This window comes from Actinia tenebrosa, unplaced genomic scaffold, assembly GCF_029948245.1.
Source record: "Actinia tenebrosa isolate PJP-AT-01 unplaced genomic scaffold, QUT_ActTen_1.0 PGA_scaffold11__36_contigs__length_13525064, whole genome shotgun sequence".
Lineage (NCBI taxonomy): Eukaryota > Metazoa > Cnidaria > Anthozoa > Actiniaria > Actiniidae > Actinia > Actinia tenebrosa.
The window spans coordinates 767,498-790,053 of NW_028292571.1; the positions used below are offsets into that span (position 1 = coordinate 767,498).

At 40.6% G+C, this 22,556-nt stretch overlaps 3 protein-coding genes across 3 annotated transcripts in view; 2 read left to right on the plus strand and 1 right to left on the minus strand.

Annotated features, from left to right (window-relative positions):
• The first annotated feature begins 13,725 nt into the window (after positions 1 to 13,725).
• On the plus strand, positions 13,726 to 17,735 carry LOC148912299 (uncharacterized). Its single transcript, XM_089027465.1, has 2 exons — positions 13,726 to 14,344; positions 14,755 to 17,735. The coding sequence occupies exons 1-2, from the start codon at positions 14,015 to 14,017 to the stop codon at positions 16,060 to 16,062; spliced, it is 1,638 nt and encodes a 545-aa protein (XP_088883591.1). The 5' UTR covers positions 13,726 to 14,014; the 3' UTR covers positions 16,063 to 17,735.
• Positions 16,671 to 19,147, minus strand: LOC148912300 (uncharacterized). Its single transcript, XM_089027467.1, has 2 exons — positions 18,658 to 19,147; positions 16,671 to 18,334 (listed from the first exon to the last, which is right to left on the minus strand). The coding sequence occupies exons 1-2, from the start codon at positions 18,870 to 18,872 to the stop codon at positions 17,917 to 17,919; spliced, it is 633 nt and encodes a 210-aa protein (XP_088883593.1). The 5' UTR covers positions 18,873 to 19,147; the 3' UTR covers positions 16,671 to 17,916.
• A 2,893-nt stretch (positions 19,148 to 22,040) lies between these two features.
• LOC116299213 (uncharacterized) overlaps positions 22,041 to 22,556 on the plus strand; it is a 33,524-nt gene continuing 33,008 nt past the window's right edge. Inside the window, exon 1 of the mRNA XM_089027575.1 lies at positions 22,041 to 22,222. Coding sequence (XP_088883701.1) covers positions 22,069 to 22,222 — 154 coding nt within the window. The 5' untranslated portion in view covers positions 22,041 to 22,068. The remainder of the gene's footprint in view (positions 22,223 to 22,556) is intronic.

Consider the following 22,556-nt stretch of genomic DNA (forward strand, 5'->3'; position numbering starts at 1 on the left):
ACAACTAAGGAAGTTGGCGATTCACTGCAACTTCGATAACCTGAACGACACACTCAGAGATAGATTAGTATGTGGAATCCGTAATACCGGAATACAGAAAAGATTACTTTCAGAATCTACGTTACCATTGGAAAAAGCTATCGCAATATCCGTAGCAATGGAAATGGCCGCGAAAGACGCCATTGAATTACAAGGTAAGCACAAAGAAGTTGGTGTAAACAAGATAGCTAAAGCAAAGCCTAGAAAACCAACCGAAAATCAGCTTAAACCAAGAGATAATACGTGTTTTAGATGTGATAAACCAGGTCATTCATCTAATTCATGTAAACATAAAGAAGCTACATGTTATTTTTGCAAGAAGAAAGGACATATCGAGAAAGCATGTTTAGCTAAACGCAGACAACAAACACGCCGCCATACACGCCGGAATGTACACGCCCTCGATAACAATGCCGATAGCGAAGACGAGTCGGACAGCGACAATGAACTTCCCGTAGGAAGCTTAGACATTAATTCGATAAAAGAGAAGAAAACTAAGCCTATTCAACTACAATTAAATATTAATGGAAAGAAAGTATCAATGGAGCTTGACACAGGATCAGCAGTTTCAGTTATGTCTAAAGATGAATTTGAGAAGCAAGTCGGCAAGGCTAAAATTGAGCCCACAAAAGTTGTTTTAAAAACCTACTCAGGAGAGAAAATTCATCCGTTAGGAATCACACGCGTCAAGGTAAAGTACAACAATCAAGAGAAAAACCTCGAATTATATCTAGTCGAGAGAGGCACAGCAGCACTGTTTGGCCGAGATTGGTTAGCAGCGATACAGTTAGAATGGAAAGAGATAAACAACGTGTTAACACTGAATAAGGAACCTGCAAGTACCAACAACGCACTAGACAATATCTTAAACAAATATCCAACAGTCTTTGAAGAAGGAATTGGAAAAGTGAAGGACATCAAGGCGACATTAAAGTTCAAAGAGGAACCGCAACCAGTATTTCTGAAAGCCAGACAACTACCATATGCCTTGAGACCAAAGGTGGAGCAAGAATTAGACGAGCTAGAGAAAATGGGAATAATATCCAAAGTGGAAACAAGCGAATGGGCCACACCCATAGTTCCCGTACTCAAGAAAAACGGAAGAGTAAGAATCTGCGGAGACTTTAAGCTCACAGTTAATCCCCAGCTTGCAGTGGACCAGTACCCGTTACTCAGGATAGAAGATGTGTTCGCATCGTTAGCAGATGGAGAAAAGTTCACAAAGATCGATTTGAGACAAGCCTACCTACACATGGAGATGGAAGAAAACTCAAAGAAGTATTTAACTGTGAATACGCACAAGGGTCTATATCAGTTCAACCGGATGTTGTTTGGAATCGCGTCTGGACCAGCAATATGGCAGAGGACTATGGAACAGATTCTGCAAGGAATACCATCAGTCCAATGCATCCTAGATGACATGATAATAACTGGTAAGGACAATACCGAACATTTTAACAATCTGGATAGTGTGTTGAGCCGTCTGCAACAGTACCAACTCAAGGTCAACCTAGACAAATGCCAGTTCTTCCAAGATAAGATCGAATACTGTGGACACAAGATAGACAAGCACGGCATACACAAGACAGAGGAGAAGATTAAAGCAGTGCGTGATACTCCAGCACCAAAGAATGTCACTCAGCTTCGCGCATTCATTGGCCTCGTAAATTATTACCACAGATTTCTACCAGACCTAGCCTCGGTAATGAGACCACTCCACCAGCTACTGGAACAAGGTAAAGCATGGCAGTGGACGAAAGCATGTGACAAAGCCTTCGAGAAGGTAAAAGAGATGGTCACGTCAGATTTGGTATTGTGTCATCATGATTCCAAGAAGCCTATCCGCTTAGCATGCGACGCGTCACCATATGGAGTCGGCGCAGTTCTGTCCCATATCATCGATGGACAAGAAAGACCCATAGCATTCGCTTCTCGCACCTTAACGAAAGCAGAGAAAAACTACTCTCAAATTGACAAAGAAGCATTAGCAATCATCTTTGGAATCAAACGATTCCACACCTACCTTTACGGAAGACAGTTTACGTTGGTTACGGATCATCAACCACTAGTAACCATCTTCAGCCCAACCAAAGGCATACCAGTGACCACAGCTACAAGACTACAGCGATACGCTATGTTTCTATCAGGCTATACTTACGACATAGAGTATAGGAACACTAAGCGACACACTAACGCTGACGCCCTTTCAAGACTACCGTTCGAAGTAACCCCAGAGGATCAAAAGGAAGAAGCTGTTGACATTTTTCACTTAAGTCAGTTTGAACAGTTACCAGTGACAAGCGCAACAATCAGGCGAGAGACAACAAGGGACAAGATCTTAAGTAGAGTCTATGAACAGACCATGTCTGGATGGTCGACTAAGCCAGACGACAAGTTACTACTGGCGTACTACAATCGTCGAGATGAAATCACAACGTATCAGGGATGTCTCATGTGGGGAATACGAGTAATCATTCCAGACACCCTAAGGAAACAAGTATTGGAGGTCATCCATTCAACTCACCTAGGCGTAGTGAAAATGAAAGCCCTCGCTAGAAGTCACATCTGGTGGCCAGGAATCGACTCCGAAATTGAACAGATAACCAAAACCTGCTCTGGTTGTAACAAAGTACGAAACAACCCAACAAAGGTACCCATCCACCCCTGGGAATGGCCAAGTTCACCTTGGGAACGCATCCATATCGATTTTGCTGGACCATTTATGAACAAACAGTTTTTGATTATAGTCGACGCACACTCTAAATGGCCAGAGGTGTTTCCAATGAACAAGATCACAGCAACAAGCACTATTGAGGTACTACGCTCAGTATTCGCAAGAAACGGCGTACCACAGCAGCTCGTTTCTGACAACGGACCGCAATTCACGTCAGAGGAATTTCAAGCATTCATGAAGAGCAATGGGATTCACCATTTTAGATCAGCACCGTTCCATCCTGCAACGAATGGACAAGCAGAAAGATTCGTGCAAACCTTCAAACAGAGTATGAAGGCAATGAAATCAGAATCAGCCTCTTTAAACAAGAAGATAGCAAATTTCCTACTGATGTACCGCAACACACCTCATGCTACCACTAACGAAACACCAGCCAAAATGTTCCTTGGTCGAAACATACGTTCACGTCTGGATTTGATGAAGCCAGATGTAAAAAGCACAGTGCAGCAGAAACAAATGAAGAAAGCACTTGAGAAGAAAACACCTATACGCTTGTTTGATGATGGACAGCCAGTGACAGTTCGAGACTACAGAGGACAAGACAAGTGGGTTAATGGAACCATCAACACACAACTAGGACCATTGATGTATGAAGTCAAAACAGAAGCTGGAAGTTATTGGAGAAGGCACACAGACCAAATCCAAGAAAGGAAGCATGATGAAAATCAAAGCGACCCTCAACCAAGACCAGCAGAAGATGTCTGCCCATCAGCAGTAGAACAGCCATCAGTCAGCACAACCCAGACAAGCAAGAAAGTTACCCCCGCTAAGAGCAACATGACGCAAGAAGGACAAGGCAAAGGACATCGATACCCAACAAGGCACAGAAGCCCACCAAAACGTTATATGTATGAACAATATTAGGACAGTCATAATAGATATGAACATTCAGAGACATTATTATTGAGTTATTTTTTCTATCACAGTGATTCATAACTAAGAAGGGAGGAAATGTTAGATTTGCATTGATTGACATGTAATTATATATGACGATCGTACATAATAAAACACAAATACACCACAATACTCTCACCACAGGATTGCCGCACGAAATGACCCTCAAACATAATATGCCAAACTATTCAGTAACTTTTGGAAAGTTTGACCCATTGGGATCTTTATTATGTGCCTCGGGTAAGACGATTACCAACACGGCCAAACCCGTGAAATGGAAAGTTGCATCCTCTTATGAAGTCTATTGCGACTTGGTCCATAGTTACAGCAATGGAAAAAAGTCTTCTCTTATGTCCAAGTTTCTGCCCAGAGGTAATCCATTTGACCTGGTAGAATACACCCCCATTTCTTTGAGCTATGACTTGTCTCGTGAATTGGTAGAAAGCATAAACGTCACCATTAAAGTGGACGGAGAGACGGTGGATTTTAACGGGCGAAAGATCAATCTCGTCTTATCCTTCACATAATGCCCCGCGTAGAGGACAAACTCAAGAGGATTTACTATGGGCCTGAAGGCTATTGGAGAGGAGCGTCAGCTATCAAGAAACTTGCAGCCGCTGCCAGGGTATCAGAAGAAACGGCCAAGAATTGGCTAAGAAAACAAACCCTCTGGCAGGTTTATCTTCCTGTGCCCAAGTACATTCCCAGGCCCAGCTTCACCGTAAATGCCCCCAACGAAGTTCATCAGGCAGATTTGCTTTTCTTACCACACGACAAGGTGAGAAGAAAGACCTATAGATACGCTTTGACCGTAGTTGATATTGCAAGCAGATACAAGGACGCCGAACCCATAACCAGCAAGGATTCTGGGGAAGTCGCAGAAGCCCTAAGTAGGATTTATAAGCGCGTTTTGAAATGGCCTAAGCTGCTGCAGGTGGATGCGGGGACAGAGTTCATGGGCGTGGTTACCAAGACCCTGAAAGACCACAGCACCAAGATTAGGAGAGCCGAAGCAGAGTACCACAGGGGTCAGAGCATCGTCGAAAGATTCAATAAGACCCTGGCCGAGCGTCTCTTTGGATACCAGTATTGGAAAGAGCTGGAAGATCCCTCCAAACGCAACAGGGAATGGACTCAGAGGCTCCCCCAGGTCATTGCGGCTTTGAACAACAAGGTGGCCAGGGCTACGGGAATGAGACCCAAGGATGCCATGAAGAAGAAACACGTGGAACACAAGTCCTACGTCAGAAGTTCAAGGGTGGTCGGACTGAAGGAAAAAAAGCTCCCCCGCGACATAGTGGTCAGATACCTCTATCAGCCGGGGGAACTCGAAGGCGGCAGTAAGAGAGCCACGGATCCTAACTGGTCTCTGGAAACGTACGAGATTTCGAAGTCCGTCACCAAGGAAGGGCAGCCTGTGTTGTATTACCTAGATGGCCCAAGTCGTGGATTCGTCAAGGAAGAGCTGCTCATAGTCCCCAAAGACTCAGAGTAGTGCTGCTCCGCGCGCACGATTGCACTCTAGGTACGTCAACCTTACGTTGCCTCTGCAATGCCCGCGTTTATCATTTATACGATCCACGGAGAACTGCTGATCGTCATTCGGGTCAAACCTCCATAGTAGAGGTATGTTACACTTGGCACACCGTGCCCCTTTCTTATAGACGTCGTCCACACATAGGTCGAATTTGACCCCCGCATAGCGGGGATCCGTACTTTTTTCTTCGTCGTGTCTTTTGTAGCGAAGGAGTTTTTTGGCAATGTTTTCTTTGGCTACGTCTTCGGGGGTTCTGTCATAACGCAGTTGCGGCCCCCAGGCTCTTTTTAGTTGCTTGGCATATTCTACGCGGCTTACGGCGGTGTAGATAAGGTTGCTCCAACACAGCCGCTGGTCTATGATCCATAAGGTTTCTTTTATGGTAAGCCCTTGCGCGCTGTGGACTGTCATGCAGTAACCTAAGCGCCAGTCTGGATGGGAGGTTATTTTTTCCCACCTTTTCTATGGGTACCCAGGCCTTATCGAGCGTTACTGCGTTTCGCAGCATGATGTCCGTGCCGGGTACGCAGACGTCTCTTCTTTGCATGCGGGTGTCGTGAGGTTTGTAGGAGACGGGTACAGGGTGCTTGGGAAACCTTTCCCAGTGTATCTTAAGTAGATCTTTTTGTATCCGGGATTGCGCTGCGCGTTTGCTGCTTAACACTAAGTCTTTGGGATGCCATTGGTATAGGAAGTCTTCATACTTCTTCGCTCGTACGCGTTTGCGAAGTATTTTACATTGGTCAGCGTCGCTAAGCCCTCTTAGTTCTGCTTTTAAGTCCCTTACTTGGTCTTTACTGCGGTAGTCTGCGTTAATTTCTTCTACGTGGTCTGCTAATTCTTTTAGCCATTCGTGAGGCGTTTCTCCGGCTATAGGAGGAGGCTGGCAGGGATCCCCGGCGAATATTACCTGGCATTTCCCTTTGAGGAATTCTACGAACTCCTGCAGGATTTCCAAAGGAACCGTGCAAATCTCGTCCCAAAGTATCACCGGAGGGATCTCGTGAATAGCTTCCGGTACCCACTTTTGGCCATTCCAGCGGAAGAAGCTATGGTAGGTTTGAGCGTCGTGGCCCATTTCGCAGAGTTCTCTTTCTAAGCGGTGCGTTGGCGTTAACACCTTTATCTTAGGGAAGAGTTCTAACACACGCGTCGTTTTACCGCTGCCTCCGGTACCATACAGGTAGGAAAAGCGTTGGTAGGAAATGGGGTCCGTAACGCTGGGCAAAGGTTCTTCGGTCGGGGTTGCGGACCCCCTTACGTGGTCTCCGTGGTATTCTACTCTTTTTCTCCAGGCTTTAATCTCTTCATCTTTGACGCGCCATTGTCCACTTTCCGCTAACTCGTCTTCTGTGTAGAATTCTTTCATCTTCTCTAAGACGTGTGGTTTCACGTACAAGGAATCCGTAGCTACGCGCGGAACGTCCTCTTTGTCGAATCTCAGGAGCATGGTTAAGAGGCTGATATGCGCGTAAGCGAACATGCTGGCGCGTAGGTGGTAATACTGCGGGCGATGGTCTTGATAGTAACAAAGCGTATTCCATTTATACTCTCCTTTGCCTTTTTCGAAGTAATCCCATTTCTCCGTAGATACTATCGTGCCCTGCTCGTGCGCGCGCTTTATAAGGAAGCTTAATTCTCCTTCGTCGGTTATTAAGCGGCGCTGCATGTGTTTTTCGCCTTCTTTTGCTCCTTGCGTGAACTTTCCTATGACGATTCTTGCGGTTGGGTTGTGCTCCGGTAACCATTTCGTAAAGGCGCTGTGACAGAGTATGGCTTCATGCGCGGTGTATGTAAGGAGTTCGCGTTCTTCAAAGAACTTTAGCAAAGGTACAGGTATCTATTCCTTTTCCTGCAAATGCTTACCATACCAAGCGTAGATTATGGGATGCAGGCCTTCTTTTAGCTTCCATGAAGTGAGCCTTACGAATCCTGTAGCTGGTGCGTCGTATTTTACCATCCAAAGCTACGCGGAAGAACTGCGAGTCTGGATGTCCGTAGCGGTCGTAGTATTCCTTGCAATCTCCGAGGCCTTTGAATGACGCAGGGTAGCAGTGTTTCATGTCTAAGGAGACGTATTCTTCTTCGTTGTACTCCATGTTCCAAAGACCACCATGACCATGTTCTACGCAGGCCTTGGCTATGTCTTTAAACTCTTTTGGAGTGGGTTTCCAACCATTTCTCTTCCTTGCGGCCATGAAGTCTAAGCTGCGGCTACTTAAGACGTCTTCTGAGAAGTCTTCGCCTAATGTTTCGCAGGCACTTAGTATCCTTTGCTGTTCTATTTTTGGTCTGTACAACGTGCCGTCTTGCGTCATGAACTGACTGCCTTCGGGGTCCATTAACCAAATGGAGTTCTCATGTACTAACTTCATCAGGGGGCAGTTGTCGTAAACTTTAACTTCTTTCTTCTTTGGGAATCTTAATTCCCTCCATGCGTGTCCGTTGTGCTGGTAAATGACGATAGGAGCACCCCTACCTCCATATTTATGGGTTCCGGGGTAAATGTAACCATCCGTGATATCTTTTACTACAATGCGTCTTTCTATGGCGACTTCCAACTTCTTGACGTTGTCTATGGTTGCTCCTGCCCTATGAGTAGCATGCTCCCACTTCTTTATGGCTTCTTTTCTCTTTGGCGTGAGCTTACCACCGCGGGAGGAGTCTTCGAAGAATTCTCTTACCAGCTTTCCTACGCAGTTGCCGGGGTGTCGCATTGGCTTAAGCTTTTTAACGTCTGGTTCTTTAATTTCGTATGCGCCATAGATTACTACTGTAACAGGGTAAGCAACTTCGTAGAACAACATGTCGATGCCTACCAGCGCTCCAGGCCTGGTATTCTTGTTTAGGACGAAAAGCCCCTGCTTGCCCGACGCCCGGATAGGGTTGCGGCCCTTTTCTATCATCCACTCGCCGTCGTAATACTTTATAAACGTTAACTGTAAACGGTAATTACCTTCAGGCATCAGGTCTATTATCTTTTCGGCTCTGTCATCGTCCATGATTTCTTCTACATTTCCTTCTGTAAACGTCGTGAAGGCAAAGTCGGCATCCAACCTATCTAAGACTTGAGTCCGTAGTTTGCGCACAGTTTTGTTTCGAATGCTTGTGATGGCGTCCATCTATATCTAGGAAATATTTTAACCTTCGTTTGCGACACTACAGAATTCTTTACATTAGAACAAATATTTAAACTTAGTACTGCGGGGCACCGATAAAACCCGTAGAGAGCTTTTCGAATCGAATTACGCAGGCAATACCCAGACCGACCTTACGGGTAATACCCGCGGGAGCCGCCTGTACGTGAGGGCGGGTAGTACCCGTGTAATTCCGGGGGGTGACCGCGCTTCCCTCTACCTGCTGCTCAAATCCCACGGTCAAGTGAATAGCCTGAGTTTTTATAGATAATGTATAATATGTTGAATAAAATACAAAAAGGAATACATATTACACCAAGTATTCGTCATTTATTTAGCTTTTCCAGCCAGCATGATTAGACAAAATGAGCTTATATTTGAATGTAAACTTACATTTTTCGGAAACTTCAGCCTCTAGTTTGTCAACTGGAAAATTTCGTTTCTAGATGTGAACTTGTTTTACTTTCAACCCCGGAACGTTCAACCTCAAAAAAAGTGTTTTTTTTACATACCATTTACTTAATGGAATCAGTTCTTATAAACAGGAAATGCTTAATAAGAAGATTGAAACCGTCAGAAACAAAACGGAAAACGGGAGCTAATCTGTTGTTCAAAGACTTTTCAAAGCATTTGCAGTAGGTAGACATTAACGGGTTACTTTATGGCGAATTAAAATAAAATAAAATAAAATAAAGAATTTCAAAAACAATGTTGGATAACTATAAATTTCAGATCACCCATCCAAGTTCTAATCTTACTCAGACGTGCTTGCCTCAGTGTCTTGGAAGCCCAAGTTTTTTCCACTGGGCCAAGATTTCAGGAAATTAACACAACAATAGCCATGAAAACAATGCACCAGATAGACTAGATTATCTTCCACTTCAAATCAACGTGCCAGTGCGTGGCAGAGTGCAAGGAATTAGCTGTAGATATGGTCTGGGGGTCGGCTAGTCCCTCCCCTGATACTTCGGCTAGAACACAACCCTGCGTAATACGTACACCCAAGGGTAAAGGGACTTAATTGCCGTCATGTCCGAAGTCCATACGACGACCCAGCGGATGTCTCGGGGTATGGCATGAAGGCACTAGTTTTTTTTCTTCTTCTGTATTTTGGAATTAATTATCGAATTAAAGTTGGTGGACGTGGGTTCGATTCCCACCGTATTAAGAGTACTTTTTCTTTCTTCTTCTTCTTCTCTGTTTCCTTTAGCCTTAGATCTTTTTATATTTATTTATTATTTTTTATAAGCGACTTGACTTTTATCAATTCAACAAAATGAGGATTCTTTTTTTTTTTCTTTAGAAAGGATGTCTACTTTTTTTCTAACTTTCAGCATTAACAGTGAGCAATCTTCGTCTGAGCTGTGCTGTGCTTTCCTGTCGAACTGTGCTTTCCTGTCGAGCTGTGCTTTCCTGCTCTAAAACTGTTTCGTTTTTAGTGATCAAAACAATAAACGGAAAGAGCGCAGGCGCGCAAGTTGATGACGCACGGGAGTAAAGTAGGGCGAAATTTAAACTGGTTACTAACATGTAAAAACAGTTTTGTTCGCCTCCTATCGGGTCCTATCGACAAACCCAAAAAGACTTTCATTCAATAATTAAGATTAATATTTCTATAGATAATTTATGTAAATATTGAATGAAATATAAAAAGTAATACGTATCTTGCATGATGAATCTGTCTCAGTTAATTTTGTTAAGTTTAACTGAATGTTAACTATTTTTTTCGAAAACTTGTGTCGTTCGTGATTTCCATAAGCTCGTATTCTCCACACATGAAAACAGATGAAAACTGGTAAGATGAAATCTCAAATTCTAGTGAGCTTAGTTTCTAAGCTTCTCGAAGAATAATTGAGGCTTATGATATGAAACTATAGAGGAATGAACAATATTTTAATGAAGAATAAGGAAAAGAAAATTATCATTTGCTAAAATTTTCTTTACTTGATATTTTTACGGAAACTGACACATTTGGTTTTTTCATTCATGGCCTCGCAAATTTGACTTGTTTTTTTAGTAATTATGATAATCTCCAGCTAATTTTCTCTCTGTTGCTAAGTGCCAAAGCATTTTTTTTTTTGTTTTCATTGCGGTAAAAATGCGGTTCATAACAAACATCGTTATGTATAATGTTTTCGAGTCTGTTTTAAGTTTATAGTGTGTTGGTTTGTCCATAAAAAGTTCGGAAATCTCCAAAATTTGGATTTTGATAAAATACATCCAAGTTAAATTTCACGAAACTTGATATTGTATTGGATTAACTGTAGTTATGTTTTGTTTTTCAAGTAAAATTAATCAGGAATTCAAAGCGTAAAAATGAAGGCCATCTAGCCCCTGGGGTGGACGGTGGTGGGTTGTGTACCTGTGACAAAATTCCTAAGTGGGAAAGTAGTAAGGTCGAAAGCAAAGACTGGTGAAAAGAAAACGATGTAATGCATTTCAATCTTATTTTTTAACTGTATGGTTTTCATTATCGGGGACATTATCTTCATCTCGAATAAAGACAATTACTGAAGATGATTTTTTCCCGATTTTATTTTCACCTTTCATGCCAATGTTATCTAAATTGGGCTCCCTGTGCCTAAATTTATATATTATGCTTTAGTTTGATTGGTGGTTATGATTGACATTTCGCATTGGTTTATTTTGAAAGGCTAATGAAGAAACCTTCACGCGGCTTCGAGGATTGAAAGAACAGCAGAGTGTCTTGAAGGCAGAACTACGACGATCGAGACAACGGCTGGTTGACGATGAAAAGAGATGGAGTTATGGACGTAAGTTGCGTCACTTTTCGTCATACAGATGGCTAAAATTATGCGACAGGGAAACAGTAGAATAGATTCTTTTACCTTGGGCGTAAAGCAGGGGAGTAGCTAGGATTTTCCGAAGGGGTGGTAGGGGGGAGAATGCAAATTCAAAAATCCGCCAATTTGTTTGCACCCCCGAAACGCTGAACAAAAAAAAAAAATAAATAAATAAAAATAATAATAATAATAATAATAATAATAAAACAAACAAAATCAAAAGAAAGCAAACAATTGAAATTACTGCCGCCATTTCGTTGCCACGATGACGTTGGGGGAAGGGGGGGGCCCTGCCTACCCCCTTTAAAGCTATCACATTCCAGACCACATGTCATCCTCTAGAGTGCAATCCATCTCATTTTTAATTCACACCACATGTCTTTTTGTGTGTAGCCTAGAAATAGACCTTTTTACCTTGAGCGCAATGTTTTCTTATCACAGACCACGTGTCCTCGAGAATAACACGTTTGTCACGTTTTAAGATTATCTGTTTGAGTCGTATTCTATATTCATGTGTCTTCTCATGCGCAAAAGGAGTATTTTGCACATTACTGAGAGAAACATACTCTAGAATCCGATGGTCTGGTTAATAATCCTATCTATTGAATATTGCTCATGTTATTGACTAGTGTCCTCACCCTTTGTAACTCTACTTTACCTTGTGTCGCCATACATCGGCCATATTGTGATTCCACAGTATTTTGTATCACACATCGCCCTTTCGAACCCTACTTTGCTTCGCATCTCTAGCATTGTAGCCTACTGTATAGCTCTACTCTACCCATACATGGCCTCTTATAGCTTTATAGCTTTATCAGCCTTGTTACACCATGCATCACCCATTATGACTGTTCATTAATTTGTCTAACCATTCCTCTGCTTCACCATATCCCTGCCTCATACTCTCTAACACAGTTTTATCGATGTTTTTCCCCTCTTACAGTCAGAGCTGAAGGGATGTTCCCCGTTGATGATCCTCGCCTCGCACAAGCCCTTGAAATGGAGAACGTCATGTTGGAGAAAAGAATAAATACCTGTAAATCAAAGCTGATGATGGTCACCTCGTTTGATGTCATTGTCACCGAAGTTTGAATCATGTGTGGTAAAGACCAAGCTAAATGTGATGGGAAAATGATCGAAGAGGTAGCTGGGAAAATAATGGAAAAATGGGAACACGTCCTATAAATCGTCAATGTTACTCACCTTGAAGATATAAGATGAAGATGGTCAATAATGATGTTATTCAACTTCGAGTATGGAATAGAAAGTGTAAAATATCAATGTATATAATGGTGAAATAATGAAGATGGTCAATAATGATGGTACTCACCTTCGAGTATGGAGTAGGAGGTGTAAGATATGAGAATATATAATGGTGAAATAATGAAGATGGTCAATATTACCGTATCGCAAGTATCGCAAGTATATGAAACATATGGCAGAGGATGCATGAGAGTATGGTATTAGAATAAATAGCACCGAAATCACAAACTTTGAGATAATGACAAGCGCTGGATCCAGTCGAAGTGTGCAATATGAAAGAAATAGATTAGTAGTGCTTTCTTCGGAATATTTCTTTCTCTACCGGCGCCTTTACCTTAACAAATGCTCGTTAGCGGCAAAAACGTCAAAGTGTGCCATATTTTGATCACTCGATTAGTCACGTGCCGAGTTGTCAATTTCTCAGTCACGTGATCGAAAGAATGTACTTGGAATAAACTCATGTCAAAATACAGTAAAGTTCCAAAGTCTCCGCTTGGAGTCTACCATAATCAACAGAAACACTTAAATCAGTTTTTTTTAAAAATTCAATGTCTATAAACGTTTTTCTGGATCGATAACAACGATGCTTAAAATGTGTCGCAATTCTAAGCTTTTTATTAACGGTCCTATTTATTTTCGTACAGGAATTTCAGTGATAGTTATTTTATATTAGTGTGACGACAGAGAATTTTAGCCGAATTAATGATTAGCTCAACCGTTCAATATTTAATTCAATTTAGTCAATAAGTCAAATTCAAGCCCAGTTGGTCATAATAGCAGGATAAAAGTTATAGTAACTTTAGGAAGTCTTTTCTTACTACAAAGAATAACGAGTTAATCCGCAGCAATAGATTGTGCATGGCTGAAACAATGCGCTAACAAATCGGTTCCGATTGTAACGATCTCACGGGAATATTCGGGTTAGTTCGCGTATTGTTTAGCCATGTGCTCATAGCGCTAAATCTTCATTAACCTACGATCTCTTTAGAAATTAGTTTAGTTTTGTTGGATACGCGGTTGCCACAGACGCTTAAATCTGGGTTGTCCTTAAATATCATTTTAATATTTTAGCTTAGTTTATGACTTGTTTACGATATTTTCTGTTTACCATTTCTGAAATTCTAACCAAGTTATTCCCGTACCAAATTGAGTTAAAGTTTGATTTCTTTTCATAAGATGGTAAACAAAGAGTTAGTCTTTTTAGGAGTATGTACGTTTTTATGTACTTCATTACGAAGTGGTAAGAAAACTAAGATTTCTCACTGCATAGTTACCAACTAGGCTAAGTAAGGGGGGTGCACGACATACTGGTTGTTAAAGGACAACTGACCCCAAAAATTGCCGTTTTTCATATAAAACTACAACGTACATAGATCACATAAATTCAACTTTGAACTCTGATACAGCTTCTATGTCGCCGAAAAGAAATAATCAATTCGCGAAAAATAGCAATAGAAGAGCGCCATATTTGAGCCCGCAATAAATTACCGCATTAATGCCGTGACGTCACAACGTGAAGCTTGCATTCCAAACTTGTTGAGTTTGTATATTTCGAGTGCTAGTCGATCTTTTAATAGTCTAAGTTAGAGTAAGTTTCTTAATCCAGATGGTCCATTGTTGTGTGCCAGAATGCACCAACCATTCTTCCAAAACTGAGTCTGTTAGCTACCACAAAATTCCTAACAAAATAGCTCTTCAGAAGGCATGGATAGCGCGGATAAAGAGAGAGAACCTGCCGCCTTTGAAGAACTGCTACGTTTGCAGCGATCACTTCGAGGATTCATGCTTTGAAGTGGATCTGATGGAGCAGTTAACCGGGATAAAAAGGAAGAGGAGATTAAAGAGCGATGCTGTTCCGTCAGTATTCAATTTTTGCAAGCCAGCTAAAAGAAGAGCTACATCAGAGAACCGGCTCAAACGCAAACAAAACGAAGAGGTGAGATAACATGTCATTTATACATAACATAGTTTACATTGTTTTTCGAAATAATCACTCATGAAAAAGACTTATTAATGCATACCGAAGCGAGTCATCAATCATTAGCTATTTATGCTTTCATAGATGAAATGTTGCTTAAAATCATAAGTATAGCTAGTAATATTTGATCGATACTTGAAATTTTCAAAATGGTTATTTGCACGTGTTTAGTTTACATTTGATATCTATTCGTAAACCATAACAATGTTGCCGTAATATTCCAAATTTGCTTGGATAAATGACCACGGAAGAATAATTTATAGCATTGTTGGTTAATATGTTTATTTTGTATTATTTAAGGTAAAGTAGGCCTCGAAGAATGGTTTATAGTATTGTTGAAAACATTGTTTATTTTTGTATTTTCAAAGAATGTGGAGCAGCTATGTGCCACAATAAATCCCTCGTGTGAAGATCCACCAAGTATGGAAACACCAGAGTTCTCTCCTGAACCACTTTGTAAGGAGATTGGTGTTCAGTGTTGCCTTGGTTGTAGATATGTTGTAACATCCACTGTATCAACTCAGACAGAGCCTGGATACTATAAAGATGCCGACACAACAACAGTTTACAATCCCTCCCCTTCACCAAACATCAGTAGAGATGAAATACTCAGTGTGAGCTTCCACGACCACAGCTACAGTACTAGCTATCACCCCTCACCAGTAAAGTCAATGCCAACAGTGTCTCCACAAAAGTCAGAAAAGTCTTTGTTTTCAGAGGAAGAGGGACTCCCACTAAGTGACGATGATCATGGTTTCATTGTTTCATCGCAAGAGACAGTTTCAACAGCGGACAGTGAATTAGAGCCAGAAAACAAAGACTGCAATAAAACTCTTGAAAACCATATCAAAGAACCTAAATATTTGGTATTTAACTCTTGTTTGCAGCAGTTATTCAAGTTTTGTAGAAGCTGTGGAGCACCTGTCGCTGATGTCAACTTTGTATGTCAAGGCAGCCTACTTATTGTGACAACTATATGTATGAAACATCATGCTTTGACATGGTACTCACAGCCAATGTTAAATCGCTTAGCTATTGGGAACTTGTTGATTTCCTCATCAATATTATTTACTGGTAATACTTTTACCAGACTTCAAAACTTTGCATCCTGTCTTGGCCTAAAATTTCTGAGTGAGAGGGTCTTTTACAGACATCAGGAACGTTACCTATTTCCTGTTGTTAATGATGCTTGGAAGAGAGAGGAGGCTGCTGTAATTGAAGAGCTGTCAAATAAGGACATAGTAAATCTCAATGGTGATGGCCGAAGTGACAGTCCTGGCCATAGTGCTAAATATGGCACATATACTATGATGGAGACAAGCACAGGGAAAATTGCCACCTTCAGCATTGTTCAAGTCTCTGAAGTAACCAGCTCCAATGCTATGGAGAAAGAGGGGTTTCTAAGGTGTTTGAACACTTTAGAAGACACGGTCAGTATAAAATGTATCACAACTGACAGACACACATCCATCACCAGCACTATGGCAAAAGATTTTAGCCACATCAAACACCAGTATGATATGTGGCATCTTTCCAAGTCAATTGTAAAAAAGCTGAACAAGAAAGCAAAATTGAAGAAAAACCAAGAGCTGGCACCCTGGATACAATCCATTTCAAACCATCTTTGGTGGTGTGCTGCTACATGTAATGGGGATGTACAACTTTTGAGAGAGTAGTGGAAATCTGTTGTTCACCATTGCGTGAACAAGCATTCCTGGAAGGATGCAGAGGTATTCAAAAAGTGTGCCCATCCTCCCCTAACCCGCAGACAAGTGCGCACCACACACTGGATCAAGCCGGGGTCACCAGCTCATGTGGCCCTAGAAGAGGTTGTCCTTCAACCAAAGTTACTTAATGACTTGGCAAGATTGACCGACTTTTGTCACACAGGAGGGCTTGAAGTTTATCATTCGATGATGCTGAAGTATTGCTCAAAAAGAGAGCACTTCTCTTACAAGGGAATGGTTGCTCGTACTCAACTTGCTGCCATTGACAACAATTTCAATACAGCTAGAATTCAAGCAATTGTTCAAAAAGGCCCAAGGAGTGGAGAAGCTCGTTATCGCAAGTGCTTCCCTAAGATGCACAAGCGCTGGGTTGTTAAGCCAGTCTTACAAAGAAAAAGCTATGCTTTCCTCCCTGAGCTACAACTGAAAGTACTTGAAATTTGTGAGGGTGGCATGGAGGCTGCAGGGGTTGACCCAATTGAAGAGGTTGAATTACCAAGAAACATTGCTAGTGTTCCTGCCCCAGACAAACAGGAATTGATTGAACGACACCGGTCAAGATTTTCTAGGTAATTAATTTAAATGGAATGTAGTAGAGACTAAAAACACTAAAATGTGTAGTGTTAAGTGATGCTAATTCTAACCATTTCCTATTTTTAATTAACACTATTTAGTAGAAAATAATGCAAAGCATCATTGGCACTCTTTTAGTGATTGTACTCTAGTGAATAGCTGTTTTGAAAGAACTGTCAAGTAAGCCTGTCGTCCCAATCCCCCTCATCTTTGAACAGTTGTGTTCATTACTGGTAATAATTACAATGCTTCTACAAATGGGAAGGTACATGACAGACCCAAGTAAAACTGCTATAAACAAAATATGTAATTAATGTGAAGGGGACCTGATTAAAGTGGTAGATAAGTTTGCAGTTTTTAGATGTTCAGATGGAAATTTTATTAAAATATCATTACCACTTAGGAAACGATTGACTTTTAAATGAAATCTTAAAAGAGGTCTTTTCTTTAACTATCTACGCTCCATTATATATGGGGTCTCTCCCAGTATGAATGTAGTATAGAAAAAATTCCAGCTGAATAGTGACTTTCGCTTTCACTCATGGGAATCAAGATGTTCATTCATTTGCTCTCAGTGAATTAATCAGCACATGATTACTGAGCTGCAAAGGGCCTATTTGCCTGGAAAAAAAATATATGAGCCATAAATGGCTGACAAGCCTGGATGCCAAGATTTCCTAGTGCCAATTTGTCTGACAATGAGACTAGTCAGTACCGAGATTCTAAGATGGGGTGGGATTCTATCACCAAGAGAATATTTTTTTCATTTAGCACAATTTTTGAATCCATTATAGCATGCTACTTCAAGGCAAATTCTTTATAAACAATACTGACTAGCCTTGTTTTCAGACAAATTGGTGCCCAGGAAATATTGGTTATCCATGTCTAGTATAACTGCAAAATTTGCTTGGTTAGCTCATGATTTTGTCCACTAGTGCTTTGTACACTAGGTTCTCTATTCAGCTGGATATTTTGTCTAGGTGTAGTTGTTTTTAAATAATAAAATATGCAAAACCTAGAAAACATTTATATAAACAACTTTCTATATGTACTTCATCTAAAAATAAATTAATGACTAATCTTATACATTTTGGTCTCAGCCTTTCCATGTTTTCCTTTTCAATTTATCAATTCAGAAATCCTGATAGAAAAAAATCCACTCTGTGTATATGAAATGAAGTAAGGAATAAATAAAATGTATATAATAACTCCATGTAACTTTAGGCCAAGCTAATCATCTGCATAGTGAAAACCTTCAAATTCAAAGTCCTCCTCTAGTCCAGGGGGAGGGAAGTGTGCTCTGATGCACATGACAGCACAAGAGGGCAGAACAACCCGAACTTCCTTTCCAAGAACTCCCCAGCACCATCTTGCTAGTTGCCTATATGCAATGTGTCTGTACTGCTTGTGCTCTGGGCCTTCATACGCATTACTGTACTGCTGTTTGTACTGAGCCCATGCGGTTCGAAGAACATACTTATTGGCACAAACAGGTAAGAATCCAGGATGTTGAGTAATGCATGGTGGTGGTTCATCAGCATCTCCATCTTCAACAACAGACTGGCATGTTGCAACCACTTTTTCGATTTCTTGGCAACAAATGCATTCAGATATTGAATCCATAATTTGGCAGCTACCACAGGTACACCTATTTAACAGAAATAAAACAATTCTTAGTATCTTTGAACATTATCAACGATTGTCCCAAGTGAGAATATACATACACAACTTGTGACACAACTATATCCCTGTATCTATATCCTGCAGTATATAACTTATTGACTATCAAGCGATGTTTTTAAACATGTTTTTAATTAAAATTGTGAAAGTTGGTATTGCTTTTGGTCGCAAACTGGATTCATGCATACCAATATCTAAAGAACATATTGCAAGAACACGAGTGGCAAGATACGATTTTATATAAAATGGATATGTAGTTCAGTTTTGTGATAAGACAGAAGTACGACTTACCAATCTGAATTTGTAAGTCGATTGTTCTCTTGTTCATCGTCTTCAATAATGTCACTGTCAGATCCTTCTCTGAACTCTTCATCTGAGGAGATTTCTATTTCTGGTTCAAACTGATATGGCCGTAAACCAAATTCGTCGTCCATTCCGAAAAATTCTTGAGCGAAATCGTCTCCCGAGCTGTCCGAGCCTTCGGAAGAAGAATTAGATTCTGACATGCCTTTAATTTGATGACCAAGTTGTATTTTTTCGCAAAATATTGAGTAAAACGTATAAGAAACTGAGGAAGAAGTCAGGCAAACAACTGGAAGCTTGAACTCTTGTGACGTTGTGACGTCATTACGCTATTTTTCTGAGCCCGCGATAAAAGCGCAAGATGGCGGCCACCAGAGCGATATATGCGATGTTTTCAAAAAATTGTTTTAGAAAAATGGATGCTCTATCCCCTTTAAAAACTGGATTTTTGGACTTCTCAAATGATGTAGTTCCTCTTAAAAATGGGTCATTTTGGAGGGTCAGTTGTCCTTTAAGATAAAACTGAGCTAGACTGGCAGCTGTCCTTCAAGATCCTTGGACTATAAAAGGAGAGTTACCACGCTAGTTTGGTGTGTTAGTCGGGAACCCGAATGCTACAACAACTTGGTACGCTTCCAACAACTTTATAAGGTATGAGTGCACCTCTTCTCTTGTTACCGAGTGTAGTGTGTAACCAAAATAGTGAGTTAATTTAGAAGTGTGATATCCTATTTTTAATCGCTTAGTATGTGTGATTGGTATTGGTTACTTAGTGATATTTATTTTCCTAGCGTGTGATATTTACGATTTCAAGTTGTATTAGTTAAAATTATTCAGTCGTGCGATTCAATAAATTGTTTCGTAAAGTTACTCTCCGTTCTCATTCCTTTGCGTTAACTCAACGAACTCGCGCTGTCGCGGCATTTGAAATATAGTGCCGTCACATTAGTAATGTCCATAATCTAATCTAAGATCTTTAAAACGCCACATAAATGGTCACTGACTTTCATCCAATTTGAGGCCACTATCAAAGTAACCGGGCCTTTGGTACCGACCGAGCGTAACTGGTACCTACAAAGACCTCAAATATATCAAAAAAGTTGCTTTGCTATAGTCTTTTTTTAAGATATACGCACAAACAAGGTGCATTGTGGTCTATCTTGGCTCCAAATAATAATAGTGATATAAATGCATAGTTAATTTAAATTTAGTATCCGAGCTAGACCACGATACACCACGTTCGCCATCGTAGAAAAGGACTATGCACACCACAAAGATATATTTTAAGATATTTTTAAATGGAAAAGTCAAATTTATAATGTTAATAAATTCAATGGTTTTATAAAATCTGTGTTTTTTATTAATGTTTAACATCCGTAAGGGGATCTTCCGACAGGTTCACACAACACTCCACTCACATGTTGACCATGTTACGGACCAGAGGGAAGAAACCGGAGAACCCGGAGAAAAACCCTCGTGTCAAGGGAGAGAACGACACATTAAACAAACTCAATTTGTATATGAGGTTCAGGCGAGAATCGAGCTCGCAACTCTAAGCATGAACAACACAGCGATAAGATACAGTGCTACTATGTTTGAGTTGACAATGGCACGGCACGGACCCGGCCGTCGCGCAAATGATCCTGACAATGATTATAGGAGAATAATCCAATGAGCGAGCGTGTGGGCATGTGTCTTCATTCATACTCGTAAGGGAGCACGATCACGATCACGGTCACCCTCACGCCTCTCTCTACTTTTCATCCCATCGCCAACTATTCCGGCCATGCGCCCGCGTACAAATGCAGCGGTGTCGCTTGAAAGTGTTAAGCGAGTTAAGTCAGATTTTACAAAGAAATGTATAGAGAGTCAAGATAGTTTTCGATTTATAAATTTCTGTGTAAACAGTTATCCACTTGCCGGGGTAGAAGAACAATATATAGCATTAAAGCATTTAATTTTTACCAAACATACTTTAATTTGTTTGGAAAAACCTATTCGTCTCTATAGTTAGATTTTAACAGCCTTCTTGCCATATGTGCTTTGTTAAATTGCAAGAAAAACACAAAAGGTCAAATATTATAAACAGGATTTCTCAAAATCAGAACTAGTTACCTCATTTGCCGGGGTCGATCCTTAAAATACACACATTCTAAATTACTGATGTCGAATCTGTGGTCGATTGAACGAATTTATACTTTTCTTTTTTTACTTTCAAAAAGCTCCGATTTGAGACGAATATTTGTGAGATCCTTCTTCAAGAATAGGCACTTTGTGAAGCAAAAACCTTGAAAATTATTCGCAAAATACGGCATGTTTGGTACCAAAATAAAGCTTGAATCCTCAGCTCTCGTTTGCCATCATTCGTAATAGGATACCTATTAAAGCACAGGATTACCGTAGCAAAAGGTTTTGTTTCTCTAAGTCCGGGCCTGAGAGAGCTTGGGCTTCCTGTGTTTTTTATTTTATACATGATATCCGCTGACTTGGTGAACGGCGCATGGCCGGAATAGTTGGCGATGTCATACGAAATCCCTTCTATGTACTTTTCCATGTAAAATATTGATAGATTTGAATTGGATGTCAAAAAGGAACAAAAGAAACGAAAAAAAGATAATTTACTATTGCCTTGTCAACCCTCAGCTGGTTTTGGACCGTAGAAAATCTGTTTCACGGACGTATATAAGTTCAATAAATCGCAAGGACCAGGACCATACAATTATTAAACTAACAATGCACCGGCAGTAACGCTGAATGTTACATAAAGAAAGAGCAATGCATAACCTATGTAAAATATATCATGGCTCTGTCTATATTAAGGTGAAAATAGGGTAAAAAGATATTGAATAAGATTTTCTATGAATATCAAAGAGGTACTGAAGATGCGCGCGCGCCTCGTTTTGAAGAGTGCATTGTTACGTCACGGTTCGATTCACCTTCTATACATTTATCTTCGACAACAGAACAGCTGTAAGCCGAGGATTTTTGGCTGTAGATAAACCTTTCTTATCTGATATTTGGGCGATTCTTGCTTATTCTTACCCCAGTCTGCATTATCAACATCGAAAGGTTGGCGCACATGGAACTCGCCGTCTCGACGGCTTTGTTAACGTTACATAAAGTAAGTTATACTGAATGTCTTTTGCTAACTTTTTATCTGCAAAAGCTAGTGTTTTGGAATTGAAAAACAAAAAATTTGTTGCGCGTTTGATTTTGAGATAGAGAACAACTAATCCTTTAAATAAGCGAAGGGAATTGCTATTATACAAGAGCCTATGGTCTATTGTGCCATTTCAACACCTCGCGAAATCATCAACAGTGACACGGTCAAATGTTTTGCTCTTATTAATTTTAGTACTTATAGGCCTAAGAGTAACAAAGCATTGAAGATCTTCAAACATGGCGGCGTACTGGCCAAGAAACACCGGAAAAAGAACCGCTAAAAGAAACAGAGAAAAAGAAGAAATAAGAGAATCCATATCAAAGCAGTTTCCAGAGGCGTTCGTAAGAGCTGTAAGAGAGACGCCCTTCCCATTATCCGGCGAGTTCCAGTGTGAGTAAAGCTTACCCCTTATCTTCTATTCTATATAATCCTAACTGCCTACCCTACGTATCCTAGCTCTCCTCTCCTCTCCTCTCCTCTCCTCTCCTCAAAGAAAAAGGAATTTCACGAAACACAATTATCATCATTGGAAAATAACTCTGATAATGACGAATTTTGGAAAATTTTAAATTCTGCGAATGAGGAGTATAAAGAAGAAAACATTCCTCCAATTACCGAGAAGCAATGGATAAATCATTTCACTTCACTCCATTCTAGGAAGCAAAATTCTTCATTACAGGATTCTTTAGTCGAGTCTTTACAACAAATGGAGCAAGAGAATGAT

Bases quoted from the DNA above. Each gene is read 5' to 3' on its own strand.
- LOC148912299 (XM_089027465.1), top strand. From the start codon at position 14,015: ATGGTCCATTGTTGTGTGCCAGAATGCACCAACCATTCTTCCAAAACT. The intron at 14,345-14,754 runs GTGAGATAACAT...GTATTTTCAAAG, and splicing joins AACGCAAACAAAACGAAGAG to AATGTGGAGCAGCTATGTGC.
- LOC148912300 (XM_089027467.1), bottom strand. From the start codon at position 18,872: ATGTCAGAATCTAATTCTTCTTCCGAAGGCTCGGACAGCTCGGGAGAC. The intron at 18,335-18,657 runs GTAAGTCGTACT...TCTGTTAAATAG, and splicing joins CGACTTACAAATTCAGATTG to GTGTACCTGTGGTAGCTGCC.